At 60.4% G+C, this 17,689-nt stretch overlaps 3 protein-coding genes across 4 annotated transcripts; 1 reads left to right on the forward strand and 2 right to left on the reverse strand.

Annotated features, from left to right (window-relative positions):
- Positions 1–105: 105 nt before the first annotated feature.
- Positions 106–6,554, reverse strand: ALKBH4 (alkB homolog 4, lysine demethylase). The gene is made up of 3 exons (XM_042921188.1): positions 6,369–6,554; positions 3,803–4,000; positions 106–1,052 (listed from the first exon to the last, which is right to left on the reverse strand). Exons 1-3 carry the CDS (start codon positions 6,489–6,491, stop codon positions 465–467), a joined length of 909 nt encoding a protein of 302 aa, XP_042777122.1. The 5' UTR covers positions 6,492–6,554; the 3' UTR covers positions 106–464.
- Positions 6,555–6,629: 75 nt separating this feature from the next.
- On the forward strand, positions 6,630–13,312 carry LRWD1 (leucine rich repeats and WD repeat domain containing 1). Of its 2 annotated transcripts, none has more exons than XM_042921186.1 (15): positions 6,630–6,813; positions 7,351–7,585; positions 7,686–7,802; positions 8,260–8,400; positions 8,640–8,744; positions 9,004–9,126; positions 9,214–9,328; positions 9,526–9,635; positions 9,821–10,028; positions 10,533–10,605; positions 10,685–10,828; positions 12,132–12,223; positions 12,612–12,767; positions 12,856–12,968; positions 13,049–13,312. In XM_042921186.1, exons 1-15 carry the CDS (start codon positions 6,734–6,736, stop codon positions 13,187–13,189), a joined length of 1,953 nt encoding a protein of 650 aa, XP_042777120.1. In that variant the 5' UTR covers positions 6,630–6,733; the 3' UTR covers positions 13,190–13,312. The 2 variants fall into 2 exon arrangements, with proteins under 2 accessions (XP_042777120.1, XP_042777121.1); XM_042921187.1 differs by having other exon boundaries at positions 10,688–10,828.
- Positions 13,313–13,590: 278 nt separating this feature from the next.
- POLR2J (RNA polymerase II subunit J) lies at positions 13,591–17,065 on the reverse strand. Its single transcript, XM_042921190.1, has 4 exons — positions 16,947–17,065; positions 15,746–15,835; positions 14,391–14,565; positions 13,591–13,796 (listed from the first exon to the last, which is right to left on the reverse strand). The coding sequence occupies exons 1-4, from the start codon at positions 16,997–16,999 to the stop codon at positions 13,761–13,763; spliced, it is 354 nt and encodes a 117-aa protein (XP_042777124.1). The 5' UTR covers positions 17,000–17,065; the 3' UTR covers positions 13,591–13,760.
- Positions 17,066–17,689: the final 624 nt, after the last annotated feature.

The following is a 17,689-nucleotide window of genomic DNA, read 5'->3' on the forward strand; positions in this document are numbered from 1 at the left end:
AGAGCCTGGCTCAGAGGCCATCGCCAGCTCTGAAGTCGGACATAACTTCAAATGTTCTGTCGATTCTGTTCTCCAACTCGCTTCCCAAATGAAAGGACTGGAGAATGGGCTATCAGGGAACTTCATTAAGAGCGAGGGATAAAGGAGAAAACGGTTTCAGGTGGTACCAACGTGTTTAAGCTCAAACGATCCCACTGCCCTCAAACTGTGACAAGCCACACAGGTGGCCGCGGTGCGGGTCAAACAGGACTGACCCGAGGCACATTCCCATCACAACCAGCTCCCGGGCAGGGCTCACGCTGTCGTGATGTCAGGGTGCTGAGCAGTCTTCTCTGAAAAGCTAATCGGCTGGGGAGAAAGCCCCTTGTGCTGGGCTTCCCGCCCTTCCGTCCTGGCAGGCAGTCAACTCTGGAGCCGGCGCCCTGGCCAGGCCCAGCGCCAGCTCCCGGCCCCAGGGAGGTGGCTCACATAGGTCTCCCTTGAAAGGAGAGAGAGATCTGCAGGAGTTCCTGCCCCAGTTCTTGCTGCCTCCCGCCGGGACGGAACTCGGCCGACAGCTCCCTGAAGGTGGCGCACACGCGGCGGGCCTCGATGTGTCTGCGGTGGATGGCGTGTTTCCACTGGTGCCGCGCGGCACCCGTGAGCACGAGCAGAGAGCGGCGGGGCAAGGGGACGGCCACCTCCACCTCCTGGCACAGGACGGACCTGCTGGGAGCCATCACACCCTCCACCAAGGCCTCCGGGAAGCCGGATGGGGCCAGACAGAGCAGCAGGCTGCCGGGCGCCTCCCGGGACATGGACAGCACGGTCGGGGACAGGAGGTTGAGGCTCACCAGCCGCTCCCCCCACAGCCAGGCGTCGTCCAGGTGGGGGTCGATGGCCGAGCCCCGCTCAGGGCAGTAGTCCAGGTTACACTGCTCCACGGGCCGGAAGTCCTCTAGGATGGGGTACAGGCCCATCCTCCGCACCACCTCCCGGCTGAAGCTGGGGAGGCCTCTGAAGCCAGCGGTCTTTAGCTTCTGTTTCCTAAAGTTGACTTTGGGGCCATAGTCCTGAAGGGGGTGGACAAAAAAGAAGCAGAGAAGCGTCTTGAGTTTATAGGAAGGGCTATCACAGACCAGGGCTGAAGAATCCGATCGCGGTGACCAAGACAAGCAAAAACTCCTGACTCCGTGGGTCAGGATCTGGCTCTCCAGCAGCAGGAGGCCTGCACCAATGACAAAGGGCCAACACTCAGACGTTGGTAAACGCTAAGGGAGAAAATAAAGCAGGAAAAGGACGTGATGTGCTCAGGGGGATGTCTTAGACTACGTGCCCCCGAAAGCAGAGCTAAAGACAGAAGGCCCATATGCAGGTAGGGTGTTTTGGGACGGGAGACCAAGGGGTCGGGATGTGGGTAGAAGGAGCGGCGAGGGAAGGCGGGCTAGCCCAAGGCAGCCTCATCAAGCTGATCGAAGCTGGGGATCAGAACCACGAGAGAGAAGTTAGCACACAGCCCAGGAGTCAAAACTCCCAGCTCCACGCCCAGTCCCGAAAACGCGGCCACGCAGACACTTGCCACGTGGGCATTCAAAGCGGCACTAGGGCACAATGGCCAGAAAGCGGAAACAACCCAGTGTCCGCAATCGGACAAGTGGACGAAGCAATGGTGGCAGAGCCACACGACGGAGGAGCTGTCTGTCCAGCCGCAAACAGCGTAGCACCGACACAGGCCGACGTTATGGTCAGTGAGAGGAGCCGACACAAAAGGCCACATGTGACACAATCCCATTTGCATGAAATATCCAGAACAGGCAAATCCAGAAAGAAAGTAGATTAGCGGTTGCCAGGGGACAGGGGAACGGGGAGCGTCTGCTAATGGGTACAGGTTGCCTCTGGGGTGATGGGCACGTTCCAGAAGTAAGGCAGTGGAGATGGCTGTGTGATATTATGAATATACCAAAACAAACCGTACGTGTTAAATGGGCAGATTTTACAGTGTGTGGGTTCTATCTAAAAAAAACAACCCCAAAACAAGTGTTAGGGAGGAGGCTTCTAGAATACACCTCAGACCTGTGGCCCAAGGGATGAGCATTTATCCACCGCCTCCTGCCCCCTGCAGTCCCCCTCTAGTGGAGGGGGGCACTGTCTGGTGGAAAGGTCTTTCTCCTGCCGGCTTTGGCACGTCTGAGTGGCTGGGTCCCCCGGGCGGTGGCAGGCTAGAAGGGAGGGCTTGACGCTGGAGCCTCTCAGGAGTACCGAGCAGGCTGCTGTAGGGACATCCCAGGAGCACCAAGCAGCAGGGGAAGCCCAGGCTGGGGCGGAAGGCCTGGTGGGTTTGTAGCAGAGCAGTGAGTCCATCTGAGGGGGCGTCAATGGGGGTCACCTTCCTCTCCAGTGGAAAGTGACAGAAGAGGGGTAAGGGAAGCTCCTGTGGGAATCCCAGTGACAGAACTGGGGGCTGGGACCTAAGGGGGTGGCGGTGGTAGGGGTGCTGTGTTCTCAGATCCCGAGTGTGTTTGAAGGAAGAGAGCTGACGGGGATTACCAATGAGACACAGCGAGGAATCTGGAAAGCTCCACGGTTGCCAGCCTGAGCAGATGGAAGCTGGAATTTGCCAAGGTGGGGACACTACAGGGGGGTATGGGGGGGGGATGAAGACTCAAAGCTCAGTTCAGGTCTGACAAATAGGAGAAGCCGGCCAGAGACACGAACGTGGGAGTCGCAAACACACACTCGTGTCAGAGCCGTGACTCATGGAGCCCGGCGAGGGGGCGTCTGGAAGAGAAGAGGCCCCAGGACTGAGCCTGAAAGTCGGCTGCTCAGGGTTTAGGGTGCAGAGGCCGGGATGGAAGTGCTGAGTACAGTAAGCGGAGCAGGAGGAGAGGAGCTGGAGACGGAATAAACAACTCTTCTGAGGAATCGGGCCGCAGAGGAGAGAGCTAGAGCTTACTGGCAGCCTGGCGGAAAAGACCCAGTTGAGGCAAAACTAATGTTGAGAGCGAGGGGAGCAGCACCCGCCAGCATCTTCTGAGTCAGAGGGGGCTCGGTGGAGAGCCGGCGGAGGGGGGGAAGGGAAGGTTTGGAAGGAGAGCCACAGAAGGGCCACCTTGGGGGAGGTTGGCATGACCTCCAGGGCAGGACGGCCCAGCTCAGGGTTGGAGAGCCAGGGCTGGGAGGCGCCCAGCGAGGGGAGCCAGACTTGATGGGGGCTGTGGTTTAGTGGAAGGAGGATAGCGAGGGACGAAAGGGCACAGGAGCAGCAGAGGAAGTGGTGTGATAACTCGCCGGGCACCGAAGTGGGGACGGAAAAGCCCACGGGAGGGGGAGGGAAGGAGAGAAGGCGGCCGATGGATGGCTCTCAGGTCCCGGCCGACAAGCCTGCAGAAAAGAGGGGCTGTCATTCCTGACAAAGAGGAGGCCCAGGACTCGGAGGCCCAAGTGTCTCAAAACGGATGGGGAGAGGACTTCGGGGGGGAAGGCGAGCGGCGGCCTTCCAGAAACCCTCTGAGCTGGGCACCAGTCTGCCTTACGGCCCCGCCTCACCGAGTCTGGGGCGTCTGGGGAAGCGGAGCAGGCTGGGCCCGCCTCTGCCCCTCCCTCCGGCACACCCACGCCCCAGCTGCCAGAGCCCCAAGGTCAGAGGAGCCCGCCCCCTAGCGGCCCTGGTGAGGGGGTGTCACGGGTTGTGGCTGCCGAGAGAGGCGCTGGGAGGGAGGTGAGCAAGGCACGGGGCAAGGAGTGTGCAGGGGCCCGGCAGGGTGACTCCTCTCTGACCAGCCAGCCTGGCCCTCCTGGAGTCCCCGGCTCTGGGCCGTCCTACCTGCTTCCTCCGTCCAGACTGGGAGAGCTTCCAAGGCTCCCGGTCCATCAGCTGTACCATCTCAGCTTCTTCCTCCCGGGTCACGAAGTCCTCTATCAGCGTCACACCGGGGAACGGGAAGGCCCAGCCTTCAAAGTCAGACTCCTCAGCCCCCACGGCCCAGCCAGTGTCAGAGTAGTAAATGAAGCGGTGTGTTTTCTGCAAAAGAAAGACGAGGGACCTGGAGCCACCGAAGCCCTTCCTCACTGTGTGTGCACCTTCCGGAGGCCCCTTCTTAGGAGCGGCCCCTGCTGAGAGCTTCTCCCTCCCCTGGTGCCACTTTGGGAAGCAGCTGGAGTCCAGACTAGGCTGAGAGAGGCAGTGATGCAGAAGCCCTGCCCTCTCCTTTGTCACATTCCTCAGCCGTAGGTGGGAAGAGCATCCATGTAACCATTTTCTGTTCTGTTTTAAAGATGGGGTGACCCAGGACGAATGAAGTTAAGGAACCGGCTGAAGGCTACACAGCCCAAGGCTGCCCGCGAGTTCACACTGTTCTAGCGTCACTGTGGGGTGTCTCCTGCTCTCCCCAGCGTCTGAAGGAAAGGACCCCGGAGCTGTTCAGAGGGCGAGCACGTTGGACAGCTAGAGGCAGAGGTGGGGAGGACTCCGGGCCCGGCCCTCCTCTGTGGTTGCACAGGCACTGCCTCAATCTCCCTTCGAAGGAGAGAACTTGCCAGTCATCCTGGAGGAGTGCCCGGCTGACCCCCTCCTGCTGCAGTGCCTTCAGAATCTGCCCCAGGTTTCGGCCAGAGGCCATCCTGGTCCCAGACAGCCCCCGGCCAATGACTCAGCGCAGGTCTGGCTTTTCATACCCAACATGGGACTCCTCTACCAGTCAAGTCTGCTCCGGAGCTCCCAGCTGGGTTGGCCATGACTCTGTCCCAGCGGTGTGGCGGCACGAAGCCCTCCCTGCCCAATTAATTCTGCTCCCTCCCCTTTTGCATTTCATGGCCGTTGCTACCCACCCCATTGTCCTCTGTCTTCTAGCACTTCACACGGACACGTTACAGTTAGGGAGCCATCCTGGACCTTCTGCTCATCCCACAGACATCAAGTTGAGCAGGTGCTACCCCACAGTGCCCTGTGTCTCCACACCCATGGTCACAGGCAAAGTTCAGACTTTTGGCACTTTTCACGCTTTAATTGCGGTAAGAAAAAAAAAAGTATATATATGTACACATGCACATGTACGTATATGTACACATGTAAGTATATATGTATATATATATACACATACGTATATATATATATATATATATATATATATATATATATATATAAAACGTTTTCACCGCCTTCACCACCAAACCTTCACGTTGTGCACCCATCTCCAGCATTTTTTCATCACGTAAAAGCAAACCTCTGCACCCATTAAACCACAACTCCTTCTTTTCCCCCAGGCCCAGGCACCCATCATTCCACTTTCTGACTCTAAGAATCTGATTACTCTCTGAACCTCATGTAAGTGGAATCCTACAGCATTTACCCTTTTGTGACTGACATTTCAGTCAGTATAATGACCTCAGGATTCATTCATGTTGTGTCAGAATGCCCTTCCCTTTTAAGGTGCATAATATTCTACTGTACATATTGTGTCACATTTTGTTTATCCACTCATCCACTGATGGATGCTTACATCGCTTCCACTTTTTAGCTACTGGGAATGAGGCTGCTGTGAGTGCGGGTGTACAAATCTCTCTTCAAGTGTCTGCTTTCAATTCTTTTGGGTGTCTACCCAGAATTGCTAGATCATACAGTAATTCTACTCTTAATTTACTGAGGAATCACCATACTGTTTCCCACTGAACCTTCCAAGCTTTTGCCAGGGACACTGTGACAGTTTCTTCCTTGGCTTCCCAGGGTCCATACTTTCCTATCCCCCCCTCCCCCTCCCAGGATCTTTCTAAAACTCACGTGTTAACTTCCTTTAAAACCCTCAGCAGCTCTCCATGGCCCTCGGGACAAATCCAGGCTATCCAGCAGCCACACACAGAGCCCTCTGTGATCAGGCCCCACTGACCATCCCCCCAAGCATCACCCTCCTTCCAAACACACGCACCTACCCCAGGCCTTTATCTAAGCAGCTCCCCCAGTGGAAATGTCCTCGCCCACCTCAAAGGTTCTAAGTACTTTTTCATTAATTAACTGGAATTAATTTCCTCCTTGCCCACTTCTGCCCAACGGTTTCTAGGACCTTCGCCTTGCCTGGTTTTCGGCATCCTTTCCTCTTTACGGTTCGTCTCCCCACTCCGTGAAGCTCCTGGCCCCACGGGGGTTACGTGGAGGTCCGCTGTCACACTACCCCCCCACCCCCAGGGCTCAGAGGGGAGTTGCAGTCAGATGGCACCCACTCCAGTCCCTTCCCCAATCCAAACCCCCCTCAAAGCACTCATCTGATCCTGCAACGCCCCCACGGCGAGGGTCTCTGACACGGGTTGAACCGGGGCCCATCTTCGTAGCCAGTTTGGGCCTCAGTTTCCCTATCTGAAGAAGGGAGTTATGGCACGGCCCCTCCCCCAACCCTCACCTGCGGGGGGTGCTGCCAGGGCGGGTCACCTCCGCGCTGCCGCTCGCAGATCAGACAGGTCCGGATGCCCTTGCAGCCGCATTCCCGGAGGACTTCGGGGGCCGCCACCGCCGCAGCCGCCATCGCCGCGTCCTGGCGGCCAAAGCGCAGGCGCGGGGCCGCGGGGGCCGCTGGGAGTCGTAGTCAGCCCGCGGGGCACGAGGTCCGCCGGGCCGCTTCCTTCCGGTCGTCGCCAGCGACGGGCTCGCGCGGCGCCGCCTCCAGAGCTCCGCCAGCCGCGGACGTTAACTTCGGTCTCCAGGAGGCACGGACTCGGCCCGACGCCGGTGCCGCCGACCGGCCAGCGCGGGTCGCGTCTCCTCGCCATGGGCCCCCTCTCGGCGCGGCTGCTCATGCAGCGGGGGCGTCCCAAGAGCGACCGGCTGGGGAAAATCCGGAGCTTGGAGTAAGAGGCGGGCCGGGGGCGACGGGGGTCCGCCGGGGGGGGGGGGGGGGCGGGGGACACACAGCCCGCCACCCGGGCCTGCGTCGCCCGCTGGGAGTGAAGAAAGTCTGCGACCCATGCCCACTCCCTCCCTGGCCCCGTTATCGCCTTGTCGGTTAGGCGGAGGCTGATCACTCGGGCCAAACTCAGGGCTGCCGTTATGAGAGGGGCCGGCTGGGGCCCTGAGTGGCCTTTTCCCTGAAGGGGGCCCGGGCTTAGGGGGAGACAGTCCTGCAGAAAGGGTATTGAGCAACCTGTTGAGCTAATTCCCGAGGCCCAGGGCAGCACAGAGGAGTTCCCATAGAGGATGAGGGAAAGCGTTCTGGAGGTACCAGCTGTACTCAGTTGTAAAGTAGTTACTAGATTTTAAGGAGGAAAAGCTGTGCATGAAGGTGATCCTCTGCTGGAAAAGGCTTTGGAGGCACCCTGGACTGTCCTGGGGGGGGTGGGGCTCCTCCCCTCCCCTCCCCTCAGCCCTCCCTGTCTGCCCCCACCCAGCTTGTCTGGCCTGAAGCTGCTCTCGGAGCACTTGGACCCCAAGCTCCTGAGCCGCTTGACGCAGCTGCAAGAGCTGGATCTTTCCAACAACCAGCTGGAGACGCTGCCCGCCAATCTGGGCCTGTCCCACCTGCGCATCCTCCGCTGCGCCAACAACCAGCTGGGAGACGTCACTGCCTTGTGTCAATTCCCGCAGCTTGAGGAGCTGAGCCTGGAAGGCAACCCCTTCCTGACTGTAAGTAGGGTACCCCCTCCCCCACCTGCCACGTACCCAGGACCGGCACGCTTGGGCTGAGCCACAGGTGGACACTGAGCCACTCTCCCTCATCCCCCAGGTCAGTGACAACCTGAAAGTCTCCTTTCTCCTGCCCAAGCTCCGTAAGGTCAATGGCAAGGATGCTTCCTCCACTTCCTCTCAGGTGGAGAACCTAAACCGGGAGCTGACCAGCAGGGTAAGGGAGCCAGCAGGCTTCTCTGGTGTTTGGAAACGCTTGGGGACCTTGAGGAATGAGCAACACTGGGGGGACCCCGAGTGAGGGTCACGGGAGTGCTCTGCCCTGATACTGAGTGGCCTTTATGTCCTAGCCTGACATGTTGCTCTGAGCCTGGCCGTGGTGCTTGGTCTCTCGTCCTGAGAGGTCTGGCTCTCCAGGTGTGGGGGCGGGGCCCGGCCAGGGAGGCTAAGACACTTTCAAGTAACCTTACTCTGGGCCAGCTTCTCCTTGGGGCTGTTGCTCACGTGTGGGTTGTTTAGGACTGCGTATGCTGCAGCTAAGAAGGCTGTGGTTCAGGGAGACTTCCAGGAGACAGTGAGGTGGAGACACTTGGGGCCAGAAGATTGGATGCAGAGGTTCCACGGAGGGTCCAGGAGATCTGGGGTGGGCTTGAATCTGGTCCCTCTGGTGGCAGGTCACCGCTCACTGGGAGAAGTTCATGGCCACACGGAGCCCAGAGGAGGAGGCAGAGAAGGCCCAGGCTGACTTTGTGAAGTCCGCAGTCAGGAACGTCCGCTATGGACCTGAGTCCCTCAGCGAGTTCACCCAGTGGCGGGTATGGCCTCACCCTGCTGTGCTGGGAGTTGGTTCTCCCAGATCCTCTATGGCTCCCATGCCTTCAACTGCCCTGGAAGCCTCTGGCCATAAGGATTTATGGGAGAGTGGCATGGGTCAGGGAAGGCTGACTTAATGGTTGCATGGGAAGCACAGGCTGTTTGTCCCAGCAGTTGGGGAGGGGCTGGGGGCCCCTAGGACTGCATGTACCCAGCTTCCTGATGTCCCGGCCCCACATAGGTGCAGATGATTTCTGAGGCGCTGGTGGCCTCTGGTGGGACCCAGGTGCATGAGACCGGCATCCCGGAGAGGCCTTCAAAAGCCACAGCCGCCCAGGAGCCCAGGGTAGGTGTATCATGCAGCTCTCAAGGCTCCACAGGCCTGTGTTGGCCTTTCCCGCCTAGGGAGACTAGAGGAGGGAAGGGGAGGGGTCCTGGAAATGAGCCCAGGAGATGGCCTCTGATGGCTGGGCGAGTTCAAGCTGACCTTGGGCCAACCCTGGCTTTCTACGCCCATGGGAGAGTGATGCAGAGGAAGGAAGCCCTGGGCAGATGGGCCCATGGTCACCAGGCTCTTCTCAGCCCAGCCTTGACCCCCTCCACAGGCCAGACCGATGGCCTTGAAACGGTCGGGTGACGTCTCACTCAGCTTGTCTCCCAGCAAGCGGGGATGCCCCTCCCCACCGGCCCACGTGAAGGGCAGCCCCATGGGCTCCGATGGCAGCCAGGTAAGCTCGCAGGGGCCAGGAAGCAGCTGGGCAGCTGGCAGGGAGTGAGGGCTGGGGCAGCTGTGAACCCCACCTCTGCCCCCACAGCCTGCCCTGGACCTGGAGCCCCTGCACTTTCTGCAATGTCACAGCAAGAACAACAGCCCTCGGGACCTGGAGACCCAGCTCTGGGCCTGCGCCTTCGAGCCGGCCTGGGAGGAGGGTACATCCTTGTGGGGCAGGCAGGGCCAGGGTGACAGCCAAGGGAACGAGCAGGAACAAGCTTTCTGGTCAGGGGGCCGCCTCGGTGGATGGGGGACCTGCGAGAGACAGCTCATGAAGTGTCGTCAAGGCCAGGAAGGAGCTGCTGGGGCAAACCTCACAGGAAACGCTTTTACTTAGGCTGACCCCTCACAACAGGGCAGGCAGGGGCCACATCACAGACCGTGGCCACGTGTGGCGGGGAGGCCGTGTGTGTGATAGACTGCCAGACGGGCATCGTACTGCACAAGTACAAGGCGCCTGGCGAGGTGAGTGCCGGGGCCCTGCTCGTGCGGGACTGTGGGCAGAGTGCCGGGGTTGGGGGCCCGGGCTCGGCCACCCGCTCGCTCGGTGACTCTGTTCTGCCGGGCTTCAGTACCGCAGGCCTGACCTTGCAGGCACTGTGCGCACGTAGCCCTGCCCCTTAGTGATGCCCTCTCCCTCCCCCCCACAGGAGTTCTTCTCGGTGGCCTGGACAGCCCTGACAGTGGTCACGCAGGCAGGCCACAAGAAGCGCTGGAGTGTGCTGGCGGCTGCAGGCCTGCGGGGCCTGGTCCGGCTGCTGCACGTGCGTGCTGGGTTCTGCTGCGGAGTCATCCGGGCCCACAAGAAGGCCATCGCCACCCTCTGCTTCAGCCCCACCCACGAGACCCACCTCTTCAGTAAGACCCTCTCCCACACCCCTGAGGTGTCCCCAGCACCCAGACGCCTCAGTGCGCCCTCCCCAGCACGGTAGGGAGCTCCTGCGGCTGGCGGGCTTCATGGCTGGCGCCACGCTCTGCTCTGGCCGTAGTAGAAACAGCGTGGCTTTGCGGACGACTGACAGGGCGTCAGATCCTGGCTTTGCCCCCAGCTGCTCCATGGCCTTGAAGCTTTCCCACAGGCTGGGCTGCTCTGTGACCTGGGTGGACACCCCTGCCCCCCAAGAGTGGTAAGCCAGACAAGGGTGATGTGTGAGCAGAGGCCTAAGAAGATGGCTGCCTGCCTTGGGGCACGTTAGATTAGGGCGAGGTAGGCAGCGTAGGCACGCGAGCCCTCCGTGGCCCAGCTGTGGCTCGGCCTGCCTCAGGCTGGCCTTGCGACCTCGGCCTCAGCCTGGAATGGAGCCCGCGGGAGGGAGCAGGGCCTCCTCAGAGCCGCCTCTCCCCTTCCCATCTCCTGCCCAGCGGCCTCTTACGACAAGCGGATCATCCTCTGGGACGTCGGGGTGCCCAACCACGATTATGAATTCCAGGCCAGGTGATGACGCTGAGGGGCGGGGTGGAGGGGGGCGGGGCGCCGACACGGCCGCGGCCTCACACTCTTCCCCACCTGCCAGCAGCCAGCTGCTCACACTCGATGCGGCCTCCATCCCGCTGCGCCTCTGCCCTGTGGCGTCCTGCCCGGAGGCCTACCTGCTGGCTGGCTGCGAGGGTGGCTGCTGCTGCTGGGACGTGCGGCTGGACCAGCCTCAGAAGAGGAGGTGAGGCCGGCCCGGGAGGCCTCAAAAGCCTGGCCGCGGCCAGTCCAGACGTCTGACCCTGAGTGGGTCTGCCGGGGGTGGTGCCCAAGCTGTGCCCCGTTCTGGGCAGCCAGAGGCTGTTTTCGGGGGCCTCTTCCCAAGTCTGGTCTGTCCTCACCTCCCGCCAGTCTCTCGAGGAAAGCCTCATGACCCATTCCTTCCCTGGTGTTCTGTGGGTGGGGGGGACTGGGCCGGGTCACTTCTCTGAGCCGTGATCACCTCACCTTCGAGGGCAATGGGGAGGCGCGGGGCTCATCTGTACCACCCGGTAGGCCAGAGACTGAGCTCAGCATAGCATCCCTGCCCTTGCGGGGCCCACAGCCTTGTGGCGGAGACGGGCATTAAAAAAGATGGCCCGTTACCCCCAAGGTGTGAGGTCAGGTGCAAAGGAAGACTAAGGTACCATGCGAGCCTAGCAGGGAGTCAGGCAGAGCGGGGAGGGGCTCACACAGAGGCAGCAGTCTGTGCACAGGGTGGGGACAGCTGGCTGACCTGGGAGGTCTGGCCCAGCTTGGGAAGCTGGAGGAGATGGCACAGGAGGTGGTGAGGTTGCTCGGGCTGGGGCCACTGGCCGTCGGCCCCGGTAAGATTGTGAATTTTGTCCTAAATGCAGTCGATGGCCTGGGAAGAACCTTAGAGGTGGGTGACAGGAGTGAGGCAGCTGCTACATGGAGGCAAATCCCAGAAGCTTCAGCACGGGCTGGAGCAGTTGTCCAGCCCAGTGCCTGTGGTGGCCCTGTGCCACACCTGGTTAAGCCCTGGGCCTGCCCCCTACCCTTTGCCCACCCACATCTGTCTGGGGTCCAAGCCCTGTGGTGGCCCACGCCTCAGATGGGTCTGCTGCTCCTCAGCCGCCTATCTGGCTCCAGGTGGCACGGGGACCGTGGGCAGCTGCCGGGCGGCCTTTCCAAGCAGCGTCGACCCCGTACACTTCTCAGCTTGGAAAAGTGCAGCAGCCACTTCCCACCACCTTCTGGCTCCTGGCACTGGCCCAGAACTGCCTGCCTCACCCCTGCCTCCGGACCTTTCCCGGCCCCGCCCCCCAGGACGGGGTGGGAGAACCAGCCCCTCCTGCTCCTGAGTTCCCACCACCTGTGGCTGTGTCCCCAGAGGTGCTGGCTCCCCTTCCAGGGCAAAGCCGAACCCCTCCAGGGCCCGGGACAGATCTTGTCGCATCTCCTAGTTGGGGCAGAGGGCACGTCTAGAGGCACACGGCTCCTGTCCGTGCAGGGGTAGCTGACCGGCATCTGCTGCTGCCCCGCAGGGTGTGTGAGGTGGAGTTTGTCTTCTCCGAGGGCTCGGAGGCACCAGGGCGGAGAGTGGACGGGCTGGCGTTTGTGAATGAGGATGTCGTGGGTGAGTGAGCCCTGCTCAGGGACAGCCTGGCTTCCTGAGAACCAAGGATAGGCCCTGGTAGGGCCTTTGCGGGTCGCTTCTCCCTGGGCTGGGTTTTTTGGTTTAAAATTTTTTTATTTTGAGAGAGAGCACAAGCGGGAGAGGGGCAGAGAGGAGAGACAGAATCCCAGGCAGGCACTGCACCATCAGTGCAGAGCCCGACGTGGGGCTCAAACTCCCCAACTGCGAGATCGTGACCTGGGCTGAGATTAAGAGTCGGATGCTTAACCGACTGAGCCACTCAGGCGCCCCTCCCCGGGCTGGGGTTTAGGGGCTCCTGAGGGGTCCCCGCTATGCAACAGAAGTGTTTGTGGAGAGGGCCCCCCCCAACCCCAGTTCTCGCCCGCAGCCTCCAAGGGGAACAGCCTGGGCACCATCTGCCTGTGGAGCTGGAGCCAGACGTGGGTGGGCCGAGGCAAGCAGTCCACACTAGCGGTGGTGGTCCTGGCTCGGCTGCAGTGGTCACCCACCAAGCTGGCCTACTTCTCGCTCAGCACCTGTCCTGGTGAGCCCCCCCACCCCGCTGCCCCATCCCGCCCTCCACCTCCCGGAGCTCTGCCCCACCTTCGATCTCAACGTGTGTGTCCTGGCAGATGAGGGCATCGTGCTGTGTGGAGACGAGGAGGGCAACGTGTGGGTCTACGACGTCAGGCACATCCTGACCCAGCAGCCTCCACTGCCGGCAGCTCCGCAGGCCCCGACGCAGGTAGGCACCGCGTGTCCCTCTCCTGCCGCCGGGACTGCCGTGTAGGAAGCGGGAGCCCAGCCCCCCTCTCTTCCCCCCAGATCCTTAAGTGGCCCCAGCCCTGGGCCCTCGGCCAGATGGTGACCAAGACCATGGTGAACACAGTGGTGGCCAACCCCACCTTTACCTACCTCACCGCTCTGACAGACTCCAATATCGTGGCCATCTGGAAGAGACCGTAGCCAGAGCAGGGCCTCCTGTCTGTCGCGGAGCACCAGGGACACAGCTTAACTTATTCAGCTTTGGGGCTAATGACAGGGAGCTTTTTATCAGCGAATGTTTTTATTAAAGTCTCTACTGTTTAAGAGAAGACTGGAGAGCGGTTTGTGGCCCCGTCTGGCATTCCTAGTCTGAGACGGGCAGGCGGACCTGGCAGCTGAGGGTCTCCTGGAAGCACTGCCTCCCCGGCCGCCCCCCAGCTTTGCAGCTGTTGGTCTAGAATGAGGGATCGCGCCACCTTCTCAGACAAAACTGAGTCTTCCACTCTGAAATACAGCCCCAGAGTAACCGCGCAAGAGTCTACCTCCGTGGAGCCTCGCAATCCACGTGCTGTGTGGTCGCCTTGCTTTAGCCCACATCCAGGTCTCTTCCTGCCACACTTTTATTTGGAAGGTAAAACAGACTCTATGTACATACACGTTGGCTCTGGAGGGAGGGGCTCACCAGGATGTCCCCGAAGCTGGGGAAGCAGCTCTCTACTTGGGGCCTGGAGAAGGTTCCAGTGCAGGTGCCAAGCAAGACCCCTCCAGCTTTCTATTCGATGCCTTCTTGCTTGTCTTTGATGGCCACCTGAGCAGAGAGGGGCAGCAGCGCACTCAGCCGGAGAGGCCCGGGGCTGGGTGCCGGGAACACAACCCCAGGGTCCCTGACAGAGGTCTGCCAGGGAACCGCCACCCTGGCCCCTCCTGGGAGCCGGGCAGTCAGCAGCGGCCCCACCCCATCTGTGCAAGGTGCAGATGACACAGATGTTAAAATCTGACAAGCCGTGGATCTTTCCCGCTCTATCTTGGGTCTAGACTTTGAGCCCCCCCTGCAGGGACAGGTGTGGCCATCCCCCCTAACTATGGGACCCCCACCCCAGGATGAGCTGCCCCCTCCAGAAATGCCCTGGAAGCAGCCAGGCCTTACAAACCAGAGTAGCCGGCACCACAGAGAAGACTTGGGGGAGGGGCCATAAGAACACCCAAGGAAAGCCTGGAGCCCTCAGTAAGGTCCCACCCGTGCGTGCAGACAGCAGGCTCCAGACCTCAACTCCATAACCCCTTAGTCCGCACTTGCTCGAGACTATAGTCACATCCCTGCTCTGTCACCACCTGCCCCCAATGGTTGCGCCGGATGTGGGCACGAGAACATCCCCGCTCCCCTGCACAGCTGGCTCCTCACCCGGAATCGCTCTTCCAGCAGCGAGAGCTCGCTGATGAGGTCTGTGATGGCATTGGTGAAGGCCTCCTGGGGGCTGTAGTCCGGTGTGGTCTGCACCCGGATGATGATCTTGTGCTCCAAGGGGTGGGGGACTTTGTAGCCCGCAAACAGCACCTGGGGGTCCTTCAGCAGCTGTCTGGGACACACAGATGGCCAGTGTGACGCAGGGAGGCTGAGCCTAGCACCCCTGGGGATTACCAGGCCTATAACCAAGGAATCTTCCCATTGGGTTGAAACCTATAAGCAAATACAGCCGGGGGCTGACCCCAGGTGGCTCCCTGCTCTTGATTTCCCCAAAAAAATCCTGAAGGAAAACGCTTCGAAGATAGACCACATGGGGAAGCCTCTCATAAACACCTCTGTGGGAATTCCACGTGGTAAGCAGGATTTCCAGAAAACTTCCCTCAGGGGAAGTCAAAAGAGCCCTCCCCAGGCAGCCAGGATTCAGTAAACCAGAACACAAAATACAAAGCCCGGCTTCCAGCCCGATGAGAGCAGTAAAGGCAGCAGGGGGAGAAATCGAAGTCCTCTGGGCAACACGGGCTGGCAGCTGCTGCCCACACACAGAGGGCCCCGTTCTGCAAGGCTGTGGCGAAGTGAACTGAAGCCCGGGGGACGTGCCTCGCCTTGCACGGGAGCGGCGAGGCCCCAGGAGGGCCTGAGCACCACCACCCGGCTCAGGGCAGGACTCGGCCAGAGAGAAGACAGGCGGCCAAGTCCACCTCCTCCTTTCAGCCGGGAGACCGGGCAGGCTCCTGCCCACGGCCTCAAACCTTGGAAAGACCCGGCCTCACCGATAGTGTTTTTCAGCAGTGAAACAAATCCTTGGGCCAGAACAGCAATCGCACCTGGCCGGGATCTCACTGGCGTAAACAAACACCCACCAACCAATATCCGCGCTCTGTCCACAGGGGCGCCAGATCACCACAGCCTCTCTCCCACCTCTTTCCTTTACTCTGTACGTTACAGTCTCTGGCACGTGTTATCTTTGCATGCCAGGTGTTACTGAGGACACCGTGACAAACCGCGGTGGCCGGGGTCGGGGGGCACTAATCCTGACTGCTGCTCCGTGCCCAGCCCCAAAACACAAGTAGGTCTGCTTTCCTCTGGCTCACTGCACGTTCGCTTCCTTTCCTCAGCTAGACGAACCGACACGGGTCAGTGTCCTTCTGCAGAAAATGCACGTTTACGTGTGAGCTGCCAGAACAAGCACCCAGATCTTCCAGTAGCTCAGAAAGACCAGGAAATCTGGAATTTCTGCTCTGCCTCAGAGAGCCCCCTAAACACTGCCCAAGAGCCTTTGACTTGGAACTTACGATTTAATGATGTTTCCTAGCGTGTGGTCTTCTTTGTTGATGGTGAACAAACAGGCATTGGGTACCTTGGTGTCCTTGTTAATGGTAATCCTAGGAAGAGACGAGAGCAACTGATGGGGAACAGGGTCTCTCCTCCCCCAAGTCTAAACCCTGCCCTTCAACGCTGGCTCAAGTCCTACCTCCTCCTGGAAGCCTTCCTCAATCTCTTCAACCATAAAGACCTCTGACTCAGAGCGCAGGGTGGCTACGCCCTGATTCTGCCGGGACCCTCGCCTACTCTGGACTGTTCCTTGTTCCTAAAGCAGAGTTCCTCCACCTTGGCACCACTGGCATTTAAGGGCGGATAGTTCGTTTTTGTCGGGGGCTGTCTTGTACACCGCAGGACACGACCGGTATCCCTGGTCCCTACTCACTGCCAGGAGCACCCCTTCATGACAACGAAAAATGCAGACACTGTCAAAGCCCCCCTGGGGGGCAAAATGGGCCCCAGTCGACAAACCCTGCTCCCAAGGGAGACTAAGTGGCTGGTAAGGGCTAGACCACAGAGCCCTCCCTGCATGCCAGGCTGTTAAGAGAAGGAAAAGCGATGCTTAATTGGCTTTCCGTAAATTACCTCGTTAAGCTCCCCTAAGAGAAAATCCTGTGATTGAATACAGCAAGAAGCCCACTTTCCAGAGGAGGCTTCAAGCAGATCAAGTCACTTGCCCAAAGGTATGGAGACGTTAAGTGGGGGATCCAGGAGCCAAGTCCAGTCTGAGACCACGAGACACCCTTCTCCTTCCCCCTGCAGGCAAGGGGTCACCCAGGGTTCCCCACGGGCGAGTGAAGATCGGACTAGAGCCTAGGAGTCATCACTCTGGCTGCATCAGGAGGATGAAAGCGGCGGCCAGGAAGAGAAATGGGGAGGCTGTCGGATCCCAGAGGAAAAGCACTCTGGCATCAGGTACTCTGAGTTCCGATACAGACCGCCACTTCCTGTGTGCCGGGGCAGTTACTCAGCCTCTCTGAGCCTCAGTTTCCTCCTCTGCAGAATGGAGACATTCATTCACCACCGCCCGGCAGGGCAGTCTCAAGTTTGGCGTACGCAGGGCGAAGCGGACGGGACGCCCAGTAAAAGGTGCTTCCGTCCTCCCGGCAGTGGACGAGCCGGAGGAGCCCCAGACTCTGCCCGCGACCCCCGGCCCGCCCCGCCTCCACTTACTTCTTCTCGCCCTCGAAGAGCAAGAACGACTCGAAGGCGGGAGGGGCGTTCATCCTAGCGTCGCAGCCGCCACCACCGCCGCCGGCTGAATCCTACAACACCACCTCTTCCGGGTTAGAGGCTGCTTCCGGGTTACTCCGGCCAGGTCGAACCCGTGTGAAGACCGGCTGATTGCCCCCTATCGGCCCGGAGGATGTACCGCAGGCACGAGAAAAGCCCGTGGGACCGAAGGCGGGGGGGGGGGGGGTGGAGGTTCTGCGCATGCGTAAACCCGGAGTCGGCTCCGTGTGCTCGTTCCCCTGTGGGCGCGCTTCGGCCCCCACTCGCGGTGCTGGGAGCTGCTCTGCTGGTGCTGAGAGGGCCTCACCGGGCTAAGCGGCAATGTGCCCCTCTCCGCTTCCCCGTGCCCCTTGATCCTTCTTTGGAGATGTGCCCTCGGGGTACCCAGCGAGGCCCTCGAACGGAGGGTGGAGCCAGGGCGCAGTGGGCAGCTGTGGCCGGCAGGGGGCGGAAGACGCCTCACGGGCTCCCGGTCCCCGGGCCAGTGGGTTGTGAAGCCCACGCCAAGGCCGCCTGCCACGGGCCCCCGGCTGTGCCGTCCCTGGCTGGCCAAGGGGGCTTGTGGCCTAATGAGCTTCTTGTTAGCCAGACAGCGGGTAAGGGCTGGGGACAGGTGTATCCAAGGGGGAGAGAAGAGCTTGGAGGGGCAAGTGTAGGAGTCCGTTTTGATTGGTTGGTATTCG

This window comes from Panthera leo, chromosome E3 (assembly GCF_018350215.1).
Source record: "Panthera leo isolate Ple1 chromosome E3, P.leo_Ple1_pat1.1, whole genome shotgun sequence".
NCBI classification, from domain to species: Eukaryota; Metazoa; Chordata; class Mammalia; order Carnivora; family Felidae; genus Panthera; species Panthera leo.